This window comes from Balaenoptera physalus (assembly GCF_965194825.1).
Source record: "Balaenoptera physalus genome assembly, chromosome: 7".
NCBI lineage: Eukaryota > Metazoa > Chordata > Mammalia > Artiodactyla > Balaenopteridae > Balaenoptera > Balaenoptera physalus.
Genome location: NC_138886.1, coordinates 7,332,251 through 7,351,347, shown reverse-complemented (window position 1 = coordinate 7,351,347; position 19,097 = coordinate 7,332,251). Strand labels below are relative to the sequence as shown.

The 19,097-nt window shown below is 59.3% G+C and overlaps 2 protein-coding genes across 7 annotated transcripts; one reads left to right on the top strand and one right to left on the bottom strand.

Moving 5' to 3' along the window:
- Positions 1-1,771: 1,771 nt before the first annotated feature.
- On the top strand, positions 1,772-13,490 carry PKN3 (protein kinase N3). Of its 3 annotated transcripts, none has more exons than XM_082470683.1 (22): positions 1,780-2,183; positions 4,175-4,415; positions 4,612-4,757; positions 5,401-5,512; positions 5,586-5,713; positions 5,919-6,102; positions 7,545-7,691; positions 7,775-7,884; positions 7,994-8,137; positions 8,554-8,629; positions 8,713-8,881; positions 9,080-9,182; positions 9,294-9,361; positions 9,691-9,754; positions 9,900-9,991; positions 10,556-10,732; positions 11,435-11,497; positions 11,637-11,713; positions 12,094-12,290; positions 12,378-12,485; positions 12,796-12,876; positions 12,986-13,490. In XM_082470683.1, exons 1-22 carry the CDS (start codon positions 2,160-2,162, stop codon positions 13,196-13,198), a joined length of 2,724 nt encoding a protein of 907 aa, XP_082326809.1. In that variant the 5' UTR covers positions 1,780-2,159; the 3' UTR covers positions 13,199-13,490. The 3 variants fall into 3 exon arrangements, with proteins under 3 accessions (XP_082326811.1, XP_082326809.1, XP_082326810.1); XM_082470684.1 differs by having other exon boundaries at positions 1,784-2,183; positions 12,148-12,290; XM_082470685.1 differs by lacking the exon at positions 10,556-10,732 and having other exon boundaries at positions 1,772-2,183.
- On the bottom strand, positions 13,430-16,800 carry ZDHHC12 (zDHHC palmitoyltransferase 12). Of its 4 annotated transcripts, none has more exons than XM_082470691.1 (5): positions 16,649-16,800; positions 15,027-15,163; positions 14,588-14,665; positions 14,233-14,421; positions 13,430-14,063 (listed from the first exon to the last, which is right to left on the bottom strand). In XM_082470691.1, the coding sequence occupies exons 1-5, from the start codon at positions 16,746-16,748 to the stop codon at positions 13,776-13,778; spliced, it is 792 nt and encodes a 263-aa protein (XP_082326817.1). In that variant the 5' UTR covers positions 16,749-16,800; the 3' UTR covers positions 13,430-13,775. The 4 variants fall into 4 exon arrangements, with proteins under 4 accessions (XP_082326817.1, XP_082326814.1, XP_082326815.1 ...); XM_082470688.1 differs by having other exon boundaries at positions 14,255-14,421; XM_082470689.1 differs by having other exon boundaries at positions 14,255-14,421; positions 15,027-15,191; positions 16,649-16,772.
- Between the last annotated feature and the right edge of the window lie 2,297 nt (positions 16,801-19,097).

The window sequence follows — 19,097 nt, the reverse complement described above, 5'->3', positions numbered from 1 at the left end:
TAAACCCTTTCTGGCTATTGTAAGAATGGGATTCTGTTGCAAACAATGAAGACTTTCAGGATTTCATTTAATGAAGACTTACAAGTTTTATTTTTAATGGGTCTGAGGGGAAAGGGACTGCAGTTTTGGGATGAGAACAAGAACAGGGAGGACTTTTAAAGTGGAGGGTGTGTTACAACTTGATTAGTTAGTGACATCGCATACTCAGATACTACCCAAGGGAGGCAAATCTAAATGTAGATGGATTGATGTCTGCAGTACCAAGAAGGGGGAAAAAAGTACAGAAAGGGGTAAATGTTTCTTTATGTAGCCTGTTGGGACAGTTCCTTTCAGGTTGATGTTACACAACTTTAATAGCTCGTTAGCCAGAGTTCGTTTGGGCTGTTCACTACCCACTGGGTGTTAAATGTGAACTTCAATTTTCCTAAGAATTACAATTTTATGAAGCACCATCACCATCAGACATGTAAGATGCAGCTATCTTGTGAGACTCATCCATCAGCCCAGGGCTATAGGTTTGTCCAGCCTGGGGTTCATTAGGAAAGGTGGATGTATTCTATTTCTGAACCCCTTTCCCTTAGTGGCCACTGAGACAGTGAAACACTTCACAGCAAACTTAAAAATCATTGTTCTTCCACATAATTCAGCTTTCTGGCTGGAGGAGTGGATAAATGAGCCTCAAGATGGGAACTAGATAGCCTCCTGAAAGGCAGAGCTTTGCTCGTTTGATGTTTTTTTTCTGAAACCCATGACCTACAGTCAGAAGCTGGTAGTCTTTTTACCTCTCAATTATTTGTTAACATTAACATTCAGCTAAGGGCACCTCGATAACCCCCACTTAAAGGAGCTACCATGTGCCTGGCTAGCTTGCTTACTAGCTGTTAAATGTCTAACCTTCAATAATTCTGATTTGTATATATGTAAAAGTGTCGCACTTGGCTCTGATTATGAAGTCGGCATGTCCCCCAGTGAACCAAGTCTCCTTTGCATATGTTCACGTCACTTGGTTGATTTCCCATTGCAGGACAATCCCAGGATTGCCCATGTTTTGCCGATTTCACTTTCCAGTCCACTGTGAAGGAGGTGATAGAGCAAAGTGGAACTGACACGGTTTCCTCCTATAAAAGCACTGGAGGGCACCTCTTCCAAGTCAGCAAATAAGCCACCTTCAGTATTTGAGCCTTACTCACTTCCGGCCCCTTGGACGAGGCTCTTTCCAGTAAAGTCCTGGCACAAAGTGCTGGTGAGCACAAGATAACAGGAATTGCCTAAACAACCCTAGACTAGGCAGTAAAGAACCAGGGTCCCCTACGTACCTAAGCCATTGCAAGAACCGCCTAGCGCAGGCTAGTTTCCTGAAATGGTGGCTTTTTCTCAAGGTTTAAATGTGTATTCTGTTTAGATGAGCCCTTTAGGGCAAAGGCTGAGCAGCTCTGGCTGAACCAGAAAGCTCCAGTCTAGTCAAGTGATGGGGCAGGGGTCCTGAGGGATTTTGGATTCGTTTGTAATTTGGTGTAATTTGGGTAAGGCTTTATTGTTTTCCCACGCATACATTCTTACAGTGATTACAGACAGGGCCAAGGCTCCTTGGCGGGCGACAGGTATGGGATTAGCCCATTTTACACCAATGACATGGGATAGGAAGAGAGACTCCGGGCGGGAGCCAGGTCGCGGCGGGGTTCCGAGGAAGAGGCTGACCCGGCCCAGAGAGGACAGGCCACACAGGCATTGCCCCGCGGCCGGCAGGCGGCGCTGTCCCCACCCGGGCCCGCCCCTCTGGGCGCGCGACCCGACAACGAGAACTCCGGCCCGGGAAATGTCCTTTTCTGCCCTTGTATCGCGGGGCGGGGGTCAGTGTCTCAAGGAGCAGGAACCGCGGCCTCAGATGAGGGGCACTGGGCTCCAAATCCCTCGGAACATCGGATCCGGGGGAGGCTCCGGGGCCTCTGGGTCAGGAGGCAGGCTCGATCCCGCGCGGCCGAGAGGCGGCGCTGATCCCAGGTCCCGCGAGGGCCAGCGGACCTCGGGAGGGGGCGCCCGATCCCGCGACTCCGGCGCCGCTTCCCGGGAAGTTTCAAGTTTGAAAGCCCTGGCGGAGGGGCCGGGGCTTCCGGAACCGGAGTGGTCGAGAGGAGGGGCCGAGCTGCCCGAGCGGCGCCATGGAAGAGGGGGCGCCGCAGCAGGTGAACGGCGCCCGGAGGGGACGGGCCGCGGGCGCGGGCCGGGGGGTGGGGGGAGCCTCATTCACCGCCCCGGGCTCCGGCCGCATCCCCAGCCCCTCCCCGTGTCCCTTCCCAGCCCTTGCCCTGCGCCCCCCTACACCTTCGCAGGGCAGACCTGAGCACTGGGGTAAGTCGTTCCTGCCTCCTGGAGACGTCCCCAAATCACCTCCAAGTGAATCAGAGCCTCCAGTCAGGCCTGCCCATGAGCACGTCTGAGTCCGCAGTCAGGGCCACCAGGGTGGGCCCCAAAGTTTCCTAAAATCTGTTCTTCCAGGTAGCACTCTAAGGCCGATGTGCATCCGCTGCGAAAGCAAAGGGGGGCCGTGCAGGCACCTAGGGACGGGTTCTGGGAGGGGAGAAGAACCCTCCTCCGCCTGGAGGGTGCCACTCCCTCGCGGTCGTGGGGTCCTTCCCAGAGCACACAGGCAGGCGGGGAGTGGGGACCCCAGAGGGAGGGGCCTACCCAGTTCCCGGGGGAACCCTCGGGTACACAGGGTTCCAGACCAAATGGCGAGGGGGCGGGGTTCCTGCCGGAGCTGGCAATAGGTTCGCATGGGACCGAGGCTGTGTGTCTTTTTGGGGGGTGGGGAGAGGTGGGGTACTAGCCCAGAACAAATGGGGGTGGAGACGTTTGTGTACAAGATAGCGCCCCAGCCGCGGAGCAGAAAGGGAGAGGTGTGTGCGCACTTGGCAGGACTCCAACCCGGAGCAGGCAGGACCATGGGCTCTGGTCAAGGGTGAAGTGTTCTCCACAAGACTCCTAGAGTGCCCCCACCCCTTGGGCAACTTTCAGGGCTGCGTCTGTCCCCTCCCTCCCCCTTCCTCCGGAGGTCCCTCTGCCTGTTCCAGCCGTGGCTTGTACACATTTTCCGATTTCCTGTTAACCTCCGCCCAGCAGCGGCAGCTGGGTGACTCAGGACCCCGGTGCCGGGCCCCCAGCTCCGTGGGATCTTTGTTTGCTCAGGCCTTTGGCGCTGGCCCTCTGGCCTAGGGCCCTCAAAGGATTTCCTGAGCCCCGCCCCTGCCCTCTGACAGACGGGCCAGAGGGCCAGCGGAGGCCTGGGGTGGGGGTCCCTGAGGCTCCACTGGGCTCAGGAGATGGAGAGCCGAGAGGTAAGGTGAGGGCTCTGAGGCAGTCCTGGGTTGGGGGCATCATGGGTTACCCTGGGCTGAGGTCAGCATCGGCACCGGTTGGTTTGAAATGGTCTCTGGGAAAGAGTTTTTCCTCTTTCTTGCTCCCACTTGGGGTGAAGCAGTGAGAGAGCCTTCTAATTCCTCCCAGGAGCTGAGCTGGGAGTGGGCCCCCGGAGACCTCCTCAACCCCTCTTTGCCTCTGCTTTGCCAGCTGGGGTGTCGGAAGATCAGGGGAACAGCCCTAGCTTCTCCTCAGGCCACAGGCTGCCCTGTCTGCGTGACATTGGGGGGGCCCTTCTCAGTGCCGAGCCTCTTTTCTGGTCCCCAGACCTTAGCCTGGATCCCAGACTGAGAGCAGCCTGATGTAAGCATGACCGGCAGGGAGAGGCTGGGGCCCAAGAGATGATGGTGCATCTCCTTCCCTGTGTTGTGGCCTTGGGCAAATTACTTAACCTCTCTGTGTCTCAGTTTCCTCATCTATAAAATGGGGATAATAACTAAACCTACCTCATGGGGTTGCTGTCAGGATCAACAAGTGAATGTCTGCACAGCTCTTAGAACAGAACACCATGTAAACACTGACAATTTTTTTCCCCTTACTCTTCTCTCTGATGGCAGAGGACAGGAGCACGGGCTGGATAAATAGCCTTGGGGTTTCCATCTGGCTTAGGGATACTAGCTCTAAGCTCATAAATGCTTCCCAAACCGTGGGTGTCAGTCCTGGGTGCCGACCACGCCTGCCTCCCTCCCCCTCCGCCTGTGATGAGCTGAGGCCGTGGAGGTGGGGACTGAGGGGACTAATGCCTCTGCCTTTCCAGCCTGGGGCGGGCCAGTGGCCCCCAGGGGATGAGAAAGAGGCGATCCGCCGGGCCATCCAGAAGGAGCTGAAAATCAAGGAGGGTGTGGAGAACCTGCGGCGGGTAGCCACCGACCGCCGCCACCTGGGCCACGTGCAGCAGCTGCTGCGGTCCTCCAACCGCCGCCTGGAGCAGCTGCACGGGGAGCTGCGGGAGCTGCATGCCCGCATCCTGCTGCCCGGCCCCGGGCCTGGCCCGGCTGGTGAGTGAGGAGTCTGAGCAGGCCCCTCGGGACAGCAGGCGGCAGGCTGACCCATTTCCTTGGCCTTGGCCCTGACCTCTCTCAGAGCCTCCTCATGTAGCCCCTGCCCGGGAGGGGAGGGGAGGAGAGAGCTAGGCCATGGGGGGCTCTCGGCGCTGGGGGAGGGGTTCATGAGCCCCACACTCTTTGCACGCAGAACCTGCGGCCTCAGGACCTTGGCCGCTGGCAGAGCAGCCAAGGGCCCGACACCTGGAGGCTCTACAGAGGCAGCTGCAGGTAGAGCTGAAGGTCAAGCAGGGAGCCGAGAATATGACCCACACGTATGCCAGTGGCACTCCCAAGGTAAGGCCCCTGGGATCTGAGGGGAAGAGATTTGGCTCTCAGATTATTAGAGAAGGTGGTGATCCAGACCCTGTTCTTTTTTTTCTTGAATTTTTGAATTTTTTTTTATACAGCAGTTTCTTATTAGTTATCTATCTTATACATATTAGTGTGTATATGTCAATCCCAATCTCCCAATTCATCCCACCACCAGCCCCTATTCTGATAGGGAAATGCAACCCAGCCATTGACCCTGGAAAGGAGACAGTCTCACCCTTAGTCTGACAGGGGAGGCAGAACCCTAAATCTCAGCTTGGTGGGAAAGGCATGGCTCGAACCCCTCGTCTAACAGAGAAGGCAAAACACCAGTCTAATGGGGAATCTCAGCCCAACTCCCAACCTGTCCCAATTCCCAGCATGATGTGGAGGCTCACCCTGATCTAATAAGGGAGGCTTGACCTTAGCCCTCCCTTGTCTAGTCTGATGGGGGAGGTCTGCTCCAGACCTAGTCTAAAAATGGAGGCTTGGCTCTAGTATCTGGCCTACCGAGACAGGCTTAGTTTCAATCCTAGACTGATGGGGGAGGCTTGCTCCAGTCCCTGGTCTGACCAGGGAGGCTCTGGCCTAGTCCTGGCCTGAGGGGGCATATGTCACAACCCCATAGGAGAGGAAGCTTCTGGCAGCTGCCCAGCAGATGCTACAGGACAGCCAGCTGAAGGTGGCCCTTCTACGAATGAAGATCAGCAGCCTGGAGGCCAGCGGGTCCCCTGAGCCAGGTGAGGCCTTGAGAAGTGGGGATGGGCAGAGCGGAGCAGGGCGTGGGCTTGAGGGCTGACCCCCTCCTCCTAGGACCGGAGCTGCTGGTGGAGGAGCTGCGGCACCGGCTACGCATCGAGGCTGCCGTGGCCGAGGGCGCCAAGAACGTGGTGAAGCTGCTTGGTAGCCGGCGAACGCAGGACCGCAAGGTGCTAGCCGAGGTCAGATCATGGTCCCCTCCCATTGCTGCGCCTCTCTGAGTGGTACCACCCTCTGCAGTGGCGGGAGACACCGCTGGACTGGCTGTGAGGGGTGGCAATGAGGAAACAGGAGGCACATTCTTGTCTAGACCTCATCCAGGGTGTCTCCAGGTGGCCTGAGCCACCGCCCCTGCCGTTACCCCATGGCCCTGTATCCCTTCTGCAGGCTCAGGCCCAGCTCCAGGAGTCCTCCCAGAAACTGGACCTCCTGCGGCTGGCCTTGGAGCAGCTGCTGGAGGGACTGCCTCCTGCCCACCCTCTGCGTGGCAGAGTGGCCCGGGAGCTGCGGACTGCTGTGTCTGGGAACGCCCAGCCTTCAGGGACACTCGTGAAGCCCACTGCCATGACAGGTACCCGGGAGTCCCTCCTACTTCAGAGCTCTCCTTCCCTTCCAGGGAGGAGCCTGAAACACAGTGGGGAAGAATCTTGGAGAAGACTTCCAATCCTGGCTTCACCATCCCCTAGCTGTGTGACCTTGTGCAACTGACATCCCCTCTCCAGACCTCAGTTTTTCACTCTGTCAAATGGGGGTGATAACAGCACCTATTTCATAGGGTGGCTGCGAAAATTCAGTGAGTTGTTGCATGTGAAGTGCTCAGCACCGTGCGGGCACAGAGATCGCTCAGTCGGTGAAGCTATTATTTAAGTGAGGAACCATGAGAGTGCTTAAAGTGCCAGTGTTAGGGAGCTCATAGCCCTGGAGGCCTTGATACCCAGTCCTGGGCAGTTTGGACCGTTGGAAAGTTCTTCCTTATCCCAAGCTGGATCTGCCTCCAAATAATCTACCAGTGTCAACTCTGGAAGCCCTGAGCTTCCCACCTGGGACACGGTGCCAACTAGAGAGCCCAGCCCCTGCCAACACAGAGCTGATGCAGGGTAGACAGGCCACATCTCATTGTGAGCAGAGCTGAGAAGGGGAAGTACAGCGGCTGGATGGGCCCCCTCACCTGGCCCTTAGGGAATCAAGGAATGCTTCCTGGAGGGGGTGGTGTCTGAGCTTGGCCTTGAAGGGCTTATGTGAGTTAGCCAAGTAGACAGGTTGGGGAAGGTGGGGGTAAGGGCTTGTTAAATGGCCTAAAATTCAGGTACTTGGGGCCACCCCACATCCTGTCTTCTGGCTGAATACCCATACTCCTCCAATCATTCTTCCTAAGATGATCTTCCCACCCTGGGCACTGCCTTGGTTTATGAGGTCTCTCAGAGTGTAAACCCCAGGCCCAGACTCCCTAAATGGCGCTCTTAGGCCCAGTGTATGTCCTCAAGGGCGGCCAGAGTCCCACTGCTTCCTCTACCCTTTGAGGGACAAATCTCTAATGACCCTAAAATGAATCTGCTTGGTTGGCAAAACACGCTTGTACCCATTGCAGGAGGTGGGGCTGAGCTGGCGCTCCTTTCCGCTGTACAGATGGGGAAACAGGCGCAGGGAAGAGGTGGAACAGGTCAGCCCGCCAGGCATCCTGCTCCTCCCCGGGCTCTCATCCCTGCCATGGCGCTATTCCTAGGCCCTGAGCCCTGAGCAGTGTGTCGCCGTGCGCTGTGGTCCCGTGCAACCTGGCTGAGGTCTGAGTCTCACTCCTCTGCCTGTGTGTCCCTGCTTCTCCCAACACGTAGAGAGTGTGCAGGAGGGGAGGACCAGTTGGCCGGCCCCAAGGGTGGCAGGTGGCTGCCGAGGCCTAATGTGGGCAAGGTCTGGATTTAGCTATACCTCCAGGAGAAGGTAGCATTCCTGGGGTCCCAGGGGCCCACTGGAGGATGGCACCTGATGACGGCCCCCCACCATGCTCCCTGACAGGGACGCTGCAGGTCCACCTCCTGGGCTGTGAGCAGCTGCTGACAGCTGTGCCGGGACGTTCCCCCGTGGCCGCACTGGCCGGGAGCCCCTCCCAGGGCTGGCTTCGGAGCAGGGCCAAGCAGCAGCGTGGCGGAGGCGAGCTGGCCAGTGAGTAGGGGGCATGGGAAGCTGGGGAACAGCGAAGGACCCCCGCTCCCGGCCTGCCCTGAACCCCGGCTCTGACCCCACAGGTGAGGTGTTGGCCGTGCTGAAGGTGGACAATCGCATTGTGGGCCAGACGGGCTGGGGGCCTGTGGCCAAGCAGTCCTGGGACCAGACCTTTGTCGTCCCCCTGGAGCGGGTGAGGCTGCCTTGTGTGAACAGGGGTGATCGTGGGCCGTGCGGTGGAAGGCCGGCCAGGTAGTGGCTGGTGCCACGCTCCACCCCTCAACCTGGCCTCCCCACTGTAGGCCCGAGAGCTGGAGATCGGGGTGCGCTGGCGGGACTGGAGGCAGCTGTGCGGCGTGGCCTTCCTGAGGCTGGAGGACTTCCTGGACAATGCCTGTCACCAGCTCTCCCTCAGCCTGGTGCCGCAGGGGCTGCTCTTTGCCCAGGTGCCCACTGGCCCCTGCCCTCTGACCTCGTGGGCCCCTGGCTCCGTTAGAGCAAAGAAGGGCCTTTGAGACTGTGCTCCGCCCCCACACGTAGGAGTGGAAATTGAGGCCCAGAGGGAGGAGATCTAGAGGAAGGAAGGATTCCCAGCCCCTCTCTGAGGACTTCATGGGGGCCTAGTGGCCTGCATCCTTGTCCTGACTGCCCTGCCGCGTGTGTGACCCTGGACCGCCTCTCTTCTCCGGGCCTCGGTTTCCCCGCTGGTACCAATGAGGATGTTGGATCCATCTCTCTGAGTCCTTCTGGCTCTTGCGTCTGTTGACATGGGCTCAGGCTGGGAGCCTGGAGGCTGAGGAGGTGCCCGTGGCAGGTGGGGTGGGAGGGGACTGGTCTTCAGCCCTGCCCCCTGCCCCCGCAGGTGACCTTCTGTGACCCTGTCATTGAGAGAAGGCCCCGGCTGCAGAGGCAGAAACGCATTTTCTCAAAACGCAGAGGTGTGGAGTGGAGAAGGCTGGCTAGTAGGGGGCAGGGCTGGGACCCTTAGGACACCCCGGGACTGAGCCCCCTTTTGCCCCAGGTCAGGACTTCCTGAGGGCTTCCCAGATGAACCTCAGCATGGCGGCCTGGGGGCGCTTGGTCATGAGCCTGCTGCCCCCCTGCAGCTCCCCAAGCACCATCAGCCCCCCGAAAGGGTGCTCCCAGACCCCAGCCACACCCCGGGGGGCCGCCGCCCCTGCCTCGCCCAGGTGAGGAGCCTCGCCCCAGGCTGCCTGCTTCTCTGTGGAGTCACCTCACTACACGTGCAGACAATGCCTGTCCCCGTTGCTCGCCCTCTGACCCGTCTCTCTGTCTCTCTGTCTCACACGGCTGTGGGTCCACCCCCCCCAGCCCCGCCACTATTCCATCCGCCTGTGCCTGGTCGTGTGTCTGCTTCCTCCCCACAGTAATTTCCCGCCCAAGAAGACCCCCTTGCGAGAAGAGATCCAATGCCCACCCAAGCCACCGCGCCTCTACCTGCCCCAGGAGCCGAGCCCTGAGGAGATGCCGGTGAGCGGCGGCAGGGCTGGTCATGCTGGGGGCTGTCTGGGTGGGGACGGCAGGGCTGGAGGGAAAAGGGAGAGGAAGCCCCCTCTGCCCTGAGCCCCTCTGCCCTCACAGAGCACCAAACGCCCCCACATGGAGCCCAGGACTCGACTCGAGCCATCTCTGCCAGCCTCAGCCACCAGGTACCCCTGGCAGGCTCACCTTGGCGTTTGAGAGAGACATCTGTCCACTCACTTGGGTGTTTGCCTGTCAGGCGTTCTCACATCGCCCCGAGCTCCTTGGCTTGCTCTCAGGTTCTCACTTGCGGAGCCCACGTTAGTGAGCTCCGCCTGCGTGCCAGACCCCAGGAAATGGCAGTCCTAGGAGCCCTGACCCGGCCTCTCCAGCCCCTGCCCCTCCTGCCCCACAGGTGGGGACAGCCTAGGACCAGGCGTGGAGGGAGGGTTTGGAGCGGCCCTTGGCGGAGCCCCAGCCCTTGTCCCAGGGGCTTCCTGTACCCTCTCTCTTGCAGGAAACCTCCCCGACTTCAGGACTTCCGCTGCTTGGCCGTGCTGGGCCGGGGCCACTTCGGGAAGGTAGTGGGCTGAGGGGGTGCAGTGGAGGGGGGTGGGCAGGCCCCGACACGTTAGCTAGGGGGACTCTGGGGTCTGCGGGGCGGTGGGTGGGGGCAGTAGACTCCTGTACTGCCCACCTGGAGCCCAATCTCTCTCTGGTCCCCAGGTTCTCCTGGTCCAGTTCAAGGGGACAGGCCAATACTATGCCATCAAAGCACTGAAGAAGCAGGAGGTGCTGAGCCGGGACGAGATAGAGAGGTGTGTGCTGAGGCCAGGGGGTTCCCGGCATCCGGGCACGTGGAGGGTACCCAGGATGGCAGGCCTGGGCTGGTGGCCCAGGAAGGCACCTGAATGCTACTGGGGCTTGTAAGAGGTGACCCTGTGGGGCCAGCCAGGCCTGGGCTCTCTTGTTAGCAACTGCAGTTGTTAACTGTGTGCCGTTGGGCAGGTCCCCTCTTCTATGCACCTCAGTTTCCTCATCTGTGAAATGGGAACAGGGTGGTGGTACAGGTTCAAGACCTATGTGAGGGACTTCCCTGGTGGTCCAGTGGTTAAGACTCCGCACTTCCACTGCAGGGGGTGCTGGTTCCATTCCTGGTCGGGGAACTGAGATCCCGCATGCCACACAGCGTGGCCAAAAAAAAAAAAAAAAGACCTATGTGAGCTCCTGATACATATGAACCATCACTCTCGTTGTCTGGCACTTTGACAAGAGCCAGTGACCCAGGGGTGTTGTGTGGGTGACAGGGCATAGTCAGGGGAGGTTTTCATTCCCTTTTGGGTTCCCTCCTTCCCTCTAAAACCCACACCCTCCTCTTGCAGCCTGTACTGCGAGAAGCGAATCCTGGAGGCTGTGGGCCGCATGGGGCACCCCTTCCTACTCTCCCTCCTTGCCTGCTTCCACACCTCCAGCCACGCCTGCTTCGTGACTGAGTTCGTGCCCGGTGGCGACCTCATGATGCAGATCCATGAGGACGTCTTCCCTGAGCCCCAGGCCCGGTGGGTTCCCATCTCTCCTGTCTGCCTCTTCCAGCGAGCCTTCCCTGCTTCCCTGTACCTGGCGACGCCTTCATCCTGCTTCCTCCAGGGTGCCCATCAGCAGAAGAGCATGGAGTCAGGGAGGCCTTGGTTCAAATCCTGGTTATCAACCCTCACAGCATTTGTGACCTCAGACCTCAGTTTATATAGCTGTGAATTGGGCTAACGATAACTATTTCATAGGCTTGTTGCATGGATGAACGTAACATTTAGAAATTGCCGAGCACGGGGACTGGTGAGCAGTAAGTGACCGACAGCTGGTGTTGTTATTTCTTGCCCAGCAGAGTGTGGGCTCTGGAGCCTGGATTCACATATCAGCTCGGCCACTAGCTGTGCGACCCTGGGTGGGTCATTTACCAGGAGTCTCAGATCCTCATTTGAAAAGTAGGCATGATGGGTATCCACAGTAGGCTGCTGGGAGGATGCCAGGATAGGCGTGAGGTTACTCGGTGTCATCCCTGGCATAATCTAAGAGCCCAGGAAGGGCAGGCTGTTATCTGGAGGAGCCCTGCCCCTGCTACACATGAGGCTCCTCCCAGTCTCTCGCCCACATCTGACTCTGGCAGGGACATCTGGGGTCCCCAGGCCATGGCCATCCTGGTGCCTCCCTGCCCTGTCCCCCACAGTCCTGGGCCTGAACTCCCCCCTACACCAACCCTCCAGGTTCTATCTGGCCTGTGTGGTCCTGGGCCTGCAATTCTTACATGAGCAGAAGATCATTTACAGGTAACTTGCCCCTGAGATGCTGGGGGAGTGGGCGAGGGGGCAGATGCTACCCTCCTCCTGGGCTGCTCTGGGGTGGGGCCGCTGTTCCCTGGGCCTCAGCGCTTCTTAGCCCCTTTGATCTGCCCCGCCTTGCCCTCAGAGACCTTAAGTTGGATAATCTTCTGCTGGATGCCCAGGGTTTCCTGAAGATCGCAGACTTTGGGCTCTGTAAGGAAGGTGGGTGCCTCCTGTCCAGGATCCCGTGTCTTTCAGCCGTGCTCACTCAGCCCAGGCCAGCAGGGTGGTGGGCAAGTGGCAGCTCCCAGGAAATCTGCCTCTCAGCCCTCATTCCAGGGACTAGCTGGACACATTGGCTCGTCCTTTCAGCCCTAAAAGCTCTGAAAGAGCCCCTTGCCCTTGGCCAGAGGGAGATCCTGGGCTGGGAGAGGGCACTGGGTTCTGCTTTCTGCGTGACCCTGGCCCATGAGCTTGGCTGAGACTCAGATTCCTCATCAATCAAGTGGCATAAAAACCGTTTCCACCTCCAAGGGTGTGGGGCAGGGCTCGGCACAGGTTCGGTACATGGGGTCATAAGGGTGGGTGCTTGATTCTTACAGAGGTTCTTGTGGATGACACACCATGCTGGCATCAGTGTGGATGTTGGTTTGCAGGGATCGGCTTTGGGGACCGGACGAGCACCTTCTGTGGCACCCCGGAGTTCCTGGCCCCTGAGGTGCTGACCCAGGAGGCCTATACGCGGGCTGTGGACTGGTGGGGGCTGGGCGTGCTGCTCTACGAGATGCTGGTGGGCGAGGTGAGCTCTGGACTGGGTGCTGCTGGGGCCTCCAGGTCAGGTGGGGGTGGGGTGGCCCACATACCCTGCTGAGCCCCATCCCTGCAGTGCCCGTTTCCAGGGGACACCGAGGAGGAGGTGTTTGACTGCATCGTCAATGCGGAAGCCCCATACCCGCGCTTTCTGTCGGTGCAGGGGCTTGAGCTCATTCAGAAGGTAATCGCAGGGACTTCCCCGGTGGTCCAGTGGTTAAGACTCTGCACTTCCACTGCAGGGGGCACGGGTTCGATCCCTGGTCGGGGAAACTAAAATCCCGCAAGCTGCGTGGTGCGTCCCCCAAAAAACAAAACAAAACAAAACAAACTCTTTAAAAAAAAAAAAAAAAAAAAGAAGGTAATCACCGCAGGGTCCAGGGCTGCTCGTGGCTCGGGGATCCCTACCTGAGAGGCTGGAGAGGGGGAGGCGGGCAGTGCCTGGGGCCCGAGCGCCCTGAGCGCCCTGAATGAGCACCTGTCCTCTCCCCCAGCTCCTCCAGAAGTGCCCCGAGAAGCGCCTGGGGGCGGGGGAGCGGGATGCCGAGGAGATCAAGACACAGCCTTTCTTCAGGGTGAGTGGCCAGGGCCGCAGTGGTCCAGGAGCCTGGCACAGTGGGAGGCATCAAGGGCCCGCGGGGCTGCCACTCCCCTCGTCTGAGGCACCTCTACCCTTGCCCCCAGACCACCGACTGGCAGGCCCTGCTCGCCCGAGCCGTCCGGCCCCCGTTTGTGCCCACCCTCTGCGGCCCCACAGACCTGCGCTACTTTGAGGGCGAGTTCACGGGGCTGCCGCCTGCCCTGACGCCGCCTGATGCCCACAGCCCCCTCACCGCCCGCCAACAGGCTGCCTTCCGGGACTTCGACTTCGTGTCCCAGCGATTCCTGGAGCCCTGAGGGCCTCCCGGGCTCTCTACCTGCTGCCCCTCAGACGCTTGGAGCCTCTGCTTGCCCACCTGGGCGCCCTGGTACTGATGAGCCCTTGGGACTCAAGGTGGCGGCCACGGGCTGCTGTTGTGGGCTTTGCTGAGTCACCGGGCAAAGTGCTGCCTCCCTCTCTTCTCCCGACCACCTCTCCCCTGCCCACTGCGAGACCTGGACCCGAAAGTGTGGCACAGCGAGGAGCAGTTTGGTTTTGGTTTTTGAATACTTGACTTGCTTTATGAATTATTAAATTTACAAAACTGTGCATTGGAGGCAGCCTGGCTTGGGGGGCGGGGAGGGTGGAAGTCTCCGCAGCCCAGGTCCTTTGTGCCCGAGCCCCGCCGTGGGTCCTCCTCCTCCTCTTCTGCCTTTGAGGCAGGGTTCTGTCCTTCAGCTCCACTCTGAGGCCTGGGAGGAGTGGGCAGGAGTGAGGAGCCCCAGGACCTCGGAGGGCTGACGACCCCGGGTGCAGCCCCTCTGGTTTTCAGGCACAAGATGGTGGCCCGGCCTCTGGCAACCCTAAACATCCTGGCTACTGCCTTCCTCCTCCTCAGCCCAGAGGGTCTCCCAGGACCCCGAGGGCCATCCACAGAAGAAGTGGGCCAGGTTGCGGGTCAGGCCGCGGTCGAAGGGGTTGCCGGGGCGCTGGCGGAGGTAGGCGATGCGGTGTGAGGAGATGAACTCCCAGGTGGTGGTGTTGCTGGCCACCAGGTAGAGGTGCGAGGCCAAGAGCAGGCTGGCCACTAGGGAGAAGAGCGACAGCAGCAGGAAGGTGGCAAACAGGAGCCCACTGGACCGCAGCCAGAGCCCCCAAGGCCGGAAGAAGCGGAGGCCAGACCTGCAGGGAAGGAGGGCGACAGGGACCCAGAGCTGGCGGGTGTGTGTGTGGCGGCTTTGCCCCAGGGACCCCCGGTGGGCCGGCCATTTGGGAGAGGGTCCGAGGCCCCTGAAGAGGGAGCCTGGCTCTCTCCACACCTGGTGGGTGCCTGCTGCCTGGCCCCCCACACCCAGGGCGCTGGGGGAACCCACCATGCCAGGTACAGGCCCCACAGAAGCACCACCAGCTGCAGCGCCAGGTAGGCCACGAAGAGTGGGTGGTTGCGCTCCCCCACGCAGTTCTCCATCCAGGGGCAGTGGTGGTCATATCGGCGGACACAACGACGGCACTCACGGCAGTGACGGGCCCGCAGGGGTTGCTGTGGGCACACAGGGAGTCGGGCCTCAACACCGGCTCCCTTCTGGACCCAACGATGTGGGCGGGAGGTCAGGGCTGGCATCTGGGAGGCCTTCCAGGAGGAGGGATGAGGCCAAGGAGTCTCAATCTTGCCCGACCCCTCCCACGGAGGTCCCTGCATCACCCACCAGCACCATGCAGTATCTGCAGCGCCGAAGGGGGATGGCCTGAGGAACCATGGCTGTCTGCTCTTCCTTGGCCTCCTCCTGAAAATGGGGGGACACAGTATGAGATGGCGTTCCCTTGGGAGGCAGAGGGCACTGGTGGGTAGCTCCCTTGGGGGCCAGCTTAACTCTGAGTGTGCACGTTTGGGGATCCATCCCCTGTGTAATGGAGGTGGTAGAGTGGGGCAGAGTGCCCTGGACTGCGAGGCTGTGTGACCTCTGCCAGTTACTTCCCCTCTCTGGGTCTTGGCAATTTCCTCATTGTAGGATGGGGCTCTAGGTCTGGCAAGACGATTCCCTGGGATTCCCTAGAAAAGCCCTCAGCACAGGATCTAGCATGAGATTGTTACTGGGGCCTTGAGTTCCCTGTTGGGGGGAGGAGATGTTTGGGACCCCTGGTTACCTGGGGCTGGAGCAGGACATTCACGTATCCCGGGTCCATGAGTGACACAGCCAGGTAAAGCAGCAGGGAGCCCAGTACCAAGAGCAGGAAGGTGAGGGGCAGGAGCAGCTCCCCCTGCTCTTCCCACTGCCGCAGTGCTGGAGAGGCCAGAGGGGGAGAGTGAGGCTGCGGCGATAGAATAGGAGGGTGCAGGTGAGGGGTGCAGTTGGAGGTGGGAAGTGTGTCCCTGGCTGAGGGAAGGCCTGGAGATGGAGTTTGATGAATGGTCAGGTGTGGCCACTGCATAGGGTGCAGGAGGGAGAAGTTCACGTTCAGCGAAAAAAAAAAAAAGCAGTTCATCTACACTCTCTCTGGAGCGCAATAGGGAACCATGGAAGGTTACAGGGTCAGATATGTTTCTGAAAGCCCTCTTACTGCTGGAGTAAAGATGGATCAGAGGGGAGGCTTATCTGGGACACGGAGAGGAGTGTGTCTGGACAAGGGCACTGGCAGGAAAGGTGGAGAAGAGGGGATGGACAGAGGGGGGTAAGGGGGCTGATGGGGCCACACTTGGCTGGATGTGGGGGAGAGGGAGGAAGGGTCTGGCTGAGGGGTCTGGCTCTGAGATGAGGAGAGGCTGGCCAGGTCCAAGATGCCCAAGAGACAGAGGAGGGCAGGGTCGGCAGGCTGGCTGGCATGCTGCAGAGGGACAACAGGGGAGCCCAGGCCAGGAAGGGTCCAGCCCATGGAGGTGACTGAAGGATTTTGGGAGGCGGGGGGCTGAAGAGCGAGGGGCAGGAGACAGCCAGACAGCAGAGTGTGGCCAACTCTGGTGCCCCTTGACTGTAAAAGGGAGCGGAGAAGGAAGGGAGGTTGCACTGGGGGGGGGGTTCTTTCTGATGGGGAGACTGAGCAGGATTTAGGCTAAGGGGCAGAGGCAGTGGAGGAGACTTGAGATCTTGGGAGGAAAGTGAGAACGCCCCCGGTCCAGGGGTTTATGCTGGAGCAAGGAGGGATGATGAGTGGGGGCTGTGATGGTGGTAGTGAGGGAGGGTGAAAACTTGTGCTGGAGGTGGCCACGGAGGTGGCCTGTGGTGGGTAAAGAGGGGGAAGGGTGGAAGGGGGTTGATGGGATGAATGAATGCTACCAGGGCGAGAATCAAGGATGAGGACGTGAGGGACAGGCTGCTCCCCTATGCCGTGTTCTCTTGCCTGAGGCTGGGGAGCCTGGACTTGGGCAGCTAGTGGCCACAGGGCTGGGCGGGATGCCAGTCCTTCATCTAGTTGATCCTCGGAATCTTGGGAGTCAATTCCTGGGAAGGGTCGGGCGGGTCCCAGGATCAGGGGAGATGGGGGCTCGAGTCGGTCGTCGGATCTGGTGGGCACCGGGTGGGTCCTGGGACAGACAGGGTATCTGGCAGGGATCAGGAAGATTCTGGAATTAATTAGGGATCAACTGGGTATTAGGCAGAAAGCAGGTGGCTCTTGGAATGAGAGATGGGGAGGGGGCCTCAGGAGCTGGAGGAGATAGGGTGAATCCCAGGATCTCTCGGGCTTCGGCAAGGGACTCAGTGAGACCCAAACATCTAGGGAATCACGCGGGATCGGGGGGGGGGTCCAGGGTCGCGCGGGGTCCGGCTCACCGGTATCATGCAGGAAGAGCACCAGCGTGATCCCCCAGGTCAGCACGGTGTGCCCGGTCCGCACCAGGACCCCAGGCCTGAGGAGCGCCCAGGGCGCCATCGCCTCTGCCCGGGGCCCCACCCGGAAGAAGCGCTCAGAGGGGCGGGCCCTCCGAGGGAGAGGGCCCGCCGCCACCCTGGGATTGGAGGATGCAGGCTGTGGGCGGGGCCTAATTGGGTCAGGGAGGCTGCCTATTGGACGGCAGCTGCGGCGGAGTAGGCCCTCGAGCCCACAGGTGCCTGAAGAGGCTGAGGGCGGGGCCGGCGCGCGCGCAGCCGGTAACTCCCCCAACCCCACCCCCAACCAGCCAGGTAACTTTCGAAAGCCGGGGAGCTGTCGGGAGCCTCGACCCAGCCCCACTGGGGTTCCACCACCAGCCCCAGGGCCACAGCCTCACGCATGCGTACAGCTTCCTGGACGCTTCAAAGATCCAGGTGTTGTGACTTCAGGTTGCAGAATTGTGCGCGGTTCGGAGATGTGATGCCTGAGGCCTCGAGAGGGCAGGACTCGCCCAAGGTTGCTCCATGGTGATACCCTTACCTCCTTCTATTCATTTTCAGATATTGCAGATGGGATGAGAGCAGAGTGGAGGTACGTGGTGCAGATTCTGGTTATGAGGGGCCCAACTTGGGTCAGAGTCAGAAATCCCAGCGCTGCCTCTTCCTACCTGTATGAGTTTGGGCAAGTTACTGAACCACTGCGAGCTCTGTTTTCTGTCTATGTAATGGAGATGATAATAGTACCCCCCTGCTGAGGTGGTTGGAGGACTGAATAATGGAAATAGAGTGTCTAGCACAGGACTGTCTTGTCTCCCCAGCTCTAAGCCAGCACCTACACCCTTCAGACTTGCCCAACCCAGGGCTTCAGGCCAGGAAAGTCCCAGTGCAACTTTGATTTGTATAGAGGTGACTGGGTATTTTAAAGGGAGAATGAGGGAGTTGAGATGGGGAAGGGCAGGGGCTTGAAGAGACTCAGAGAAGTGAAAAATTACAAAGAGTGGGTCAGGGTAAATGCTGATTAGGCCAGCTGTGTCTGCTATCTGGCAATAATTGAAGTTCAGCTTCTATCCTCCCACAGAGACTGGGAGACAGAGGCCTGATCCTTCCTGATGATTACATTTTAAAGGGATGGCTATCAGGTCCTTGAGAAAGACACCCCTGAGTTGTAGGAGGTACAAATACACCTCAAAGGGACAGAGAAAGCATTCACAATTGTAAGCCCTTTTTAGTAAATGCTCTAAGAAAGGGTGGTCAGGGGCCTGTGGTCAGGTGTTGGTTAAAAACAGTAAATTCTTTTGGCAGCCTGGAGCTTTCTCAGGCAGGCACTTTAAGGGGGGGCTAGGGTCATCCTAGGGATGTGACCTTGAGCTGTTAGAAGCTATGTTAGTGTTTAAGTCTTTTAACGTCAGAGGTGGGAGTGAACGAAATCACTTGTGCTGAAGTCTATAGTTTTTACAGGCCAAGGTTGAGGCCTAGCGGAGAAGAAGGCTTGGAGCCTGGCTACAGTTTGGTCTAGGAGAGAACCTTTGTCATTGGGCACTGGGGACACACCACCTGGCACGTTTGGGAATGGTTGCACGTGATCTGGGACCAGCACCTAGACTGTTCTTTGGGGAAGAGCTCCCCCTCATTGGGTGCAGCCTCAGTAGTACTTCAGGGGCACGGAAGTCACTGCTGATAGTTACACTAGGACAACAGGTGTAAACCAGGACCATCCTGGGCCAAAGCAGAGTCATCTCAGGATTTGGCCTCGGCTCCTTCATCCCCTCCTGCTGGCTCCCTCGCCCTCCACTCTGCTGCAGCCACGTGGGCTGCTTCGTGGTTCTCCCTGCGAGGTCTTCTCCTGGCAGGGCCCTCTGCCTAGGACACCCTTTCCCTGGACCCCTACAGCCAGGGCTGGCAGCCTGGTCTTTTTGCTGGATTCAGCTCGCATGTCTCCCCTTGTGAGGAGCCTCTCTTGCCCGCAGCAGGGTACCACGCTGTCCCTTATCTGCACATATGCTCTTCCCTCTCCCTAAAGGGCTGTGGCCCAGCTAACTCCAGTCTGTCCTGCGCACTCCCACCGGCCCACAGGAGGGGCCTGCTCTGTGCTCCCTTCTCCCTGCTCCTCGCACACTGGGTCATAAACTCGTATTTAACATTTGTCTCTACCATCAGATGGCCATTCTGGGCAGGGCTCCTGTTGGTCTGTTGCCAGCTGTACCCTCAGTGTCTGGGCACAGGGGTGTGGAGAGACTGCAGAGGAAAAACAGGTGCTCCAGCCCGATCTGCCACCTGTCCCCAGTCTGCAGTTGACCCTTTGGGCTGGGCACACAAACCGACCCGACGCACCCTCACTCAAGGCCCACTGCCTGAGCCAGCCCAGGGCCCTCCCCAGACCCCGTCCCTTCCACAAAAAAAGACACTCTGC

What these genes read in the sequence shown, in the direction of transcription:
- ZDHHC12 (XM_082470688.1), bottom strand. Translation starts at nt 16,748, where the DNA reads ATGGCGCCCTGGGCGCTCCTCAGGCCTGGGGTCCTGGTGCGGACCGGG. An exon ending in GCTCTTCCTGCATGATACCG is followed by an intron (nt 15,164 to 16,648) that starts GTGAGCCGGACC and finishes TGGCCTCTCCAG; the next exon opens with CACTGCGGCAGTGGGAAGAG. An exon ending in GCAGATACTGCATGGTGCTG is followed by an intron (nt 14,422 to 14,587) that starts GTGGGTGATGCA and finishes GTGTGCCCACAG; the next exon opens with CAACCCCTGCGGGCCCGTCA.
- PKN3 (XM_082470683.1), top strand. Translation starts at nt 2,160, where the DNA reads ATGGAAGAGGGGGCGCCGCAGCAG. An exon ending in GAAGCCCACTGCCATGACAG is followed by an intron (nt 6,103 to 7,544) that starts GTACCCGGGAGT and finishes GCTCCCTGACAG; the next exon opens with GGACGCTGCAGGTCCACCTC. An exon ending in CGAGCCCTGAGGAGATGCCG is followed by an intron (nt 9,183 to 9,293) that starts GTGAGCGGCGGC and finishes CTGCCCTCACAG; the next exon opens with AGCACCAAACGCCCCCACAT.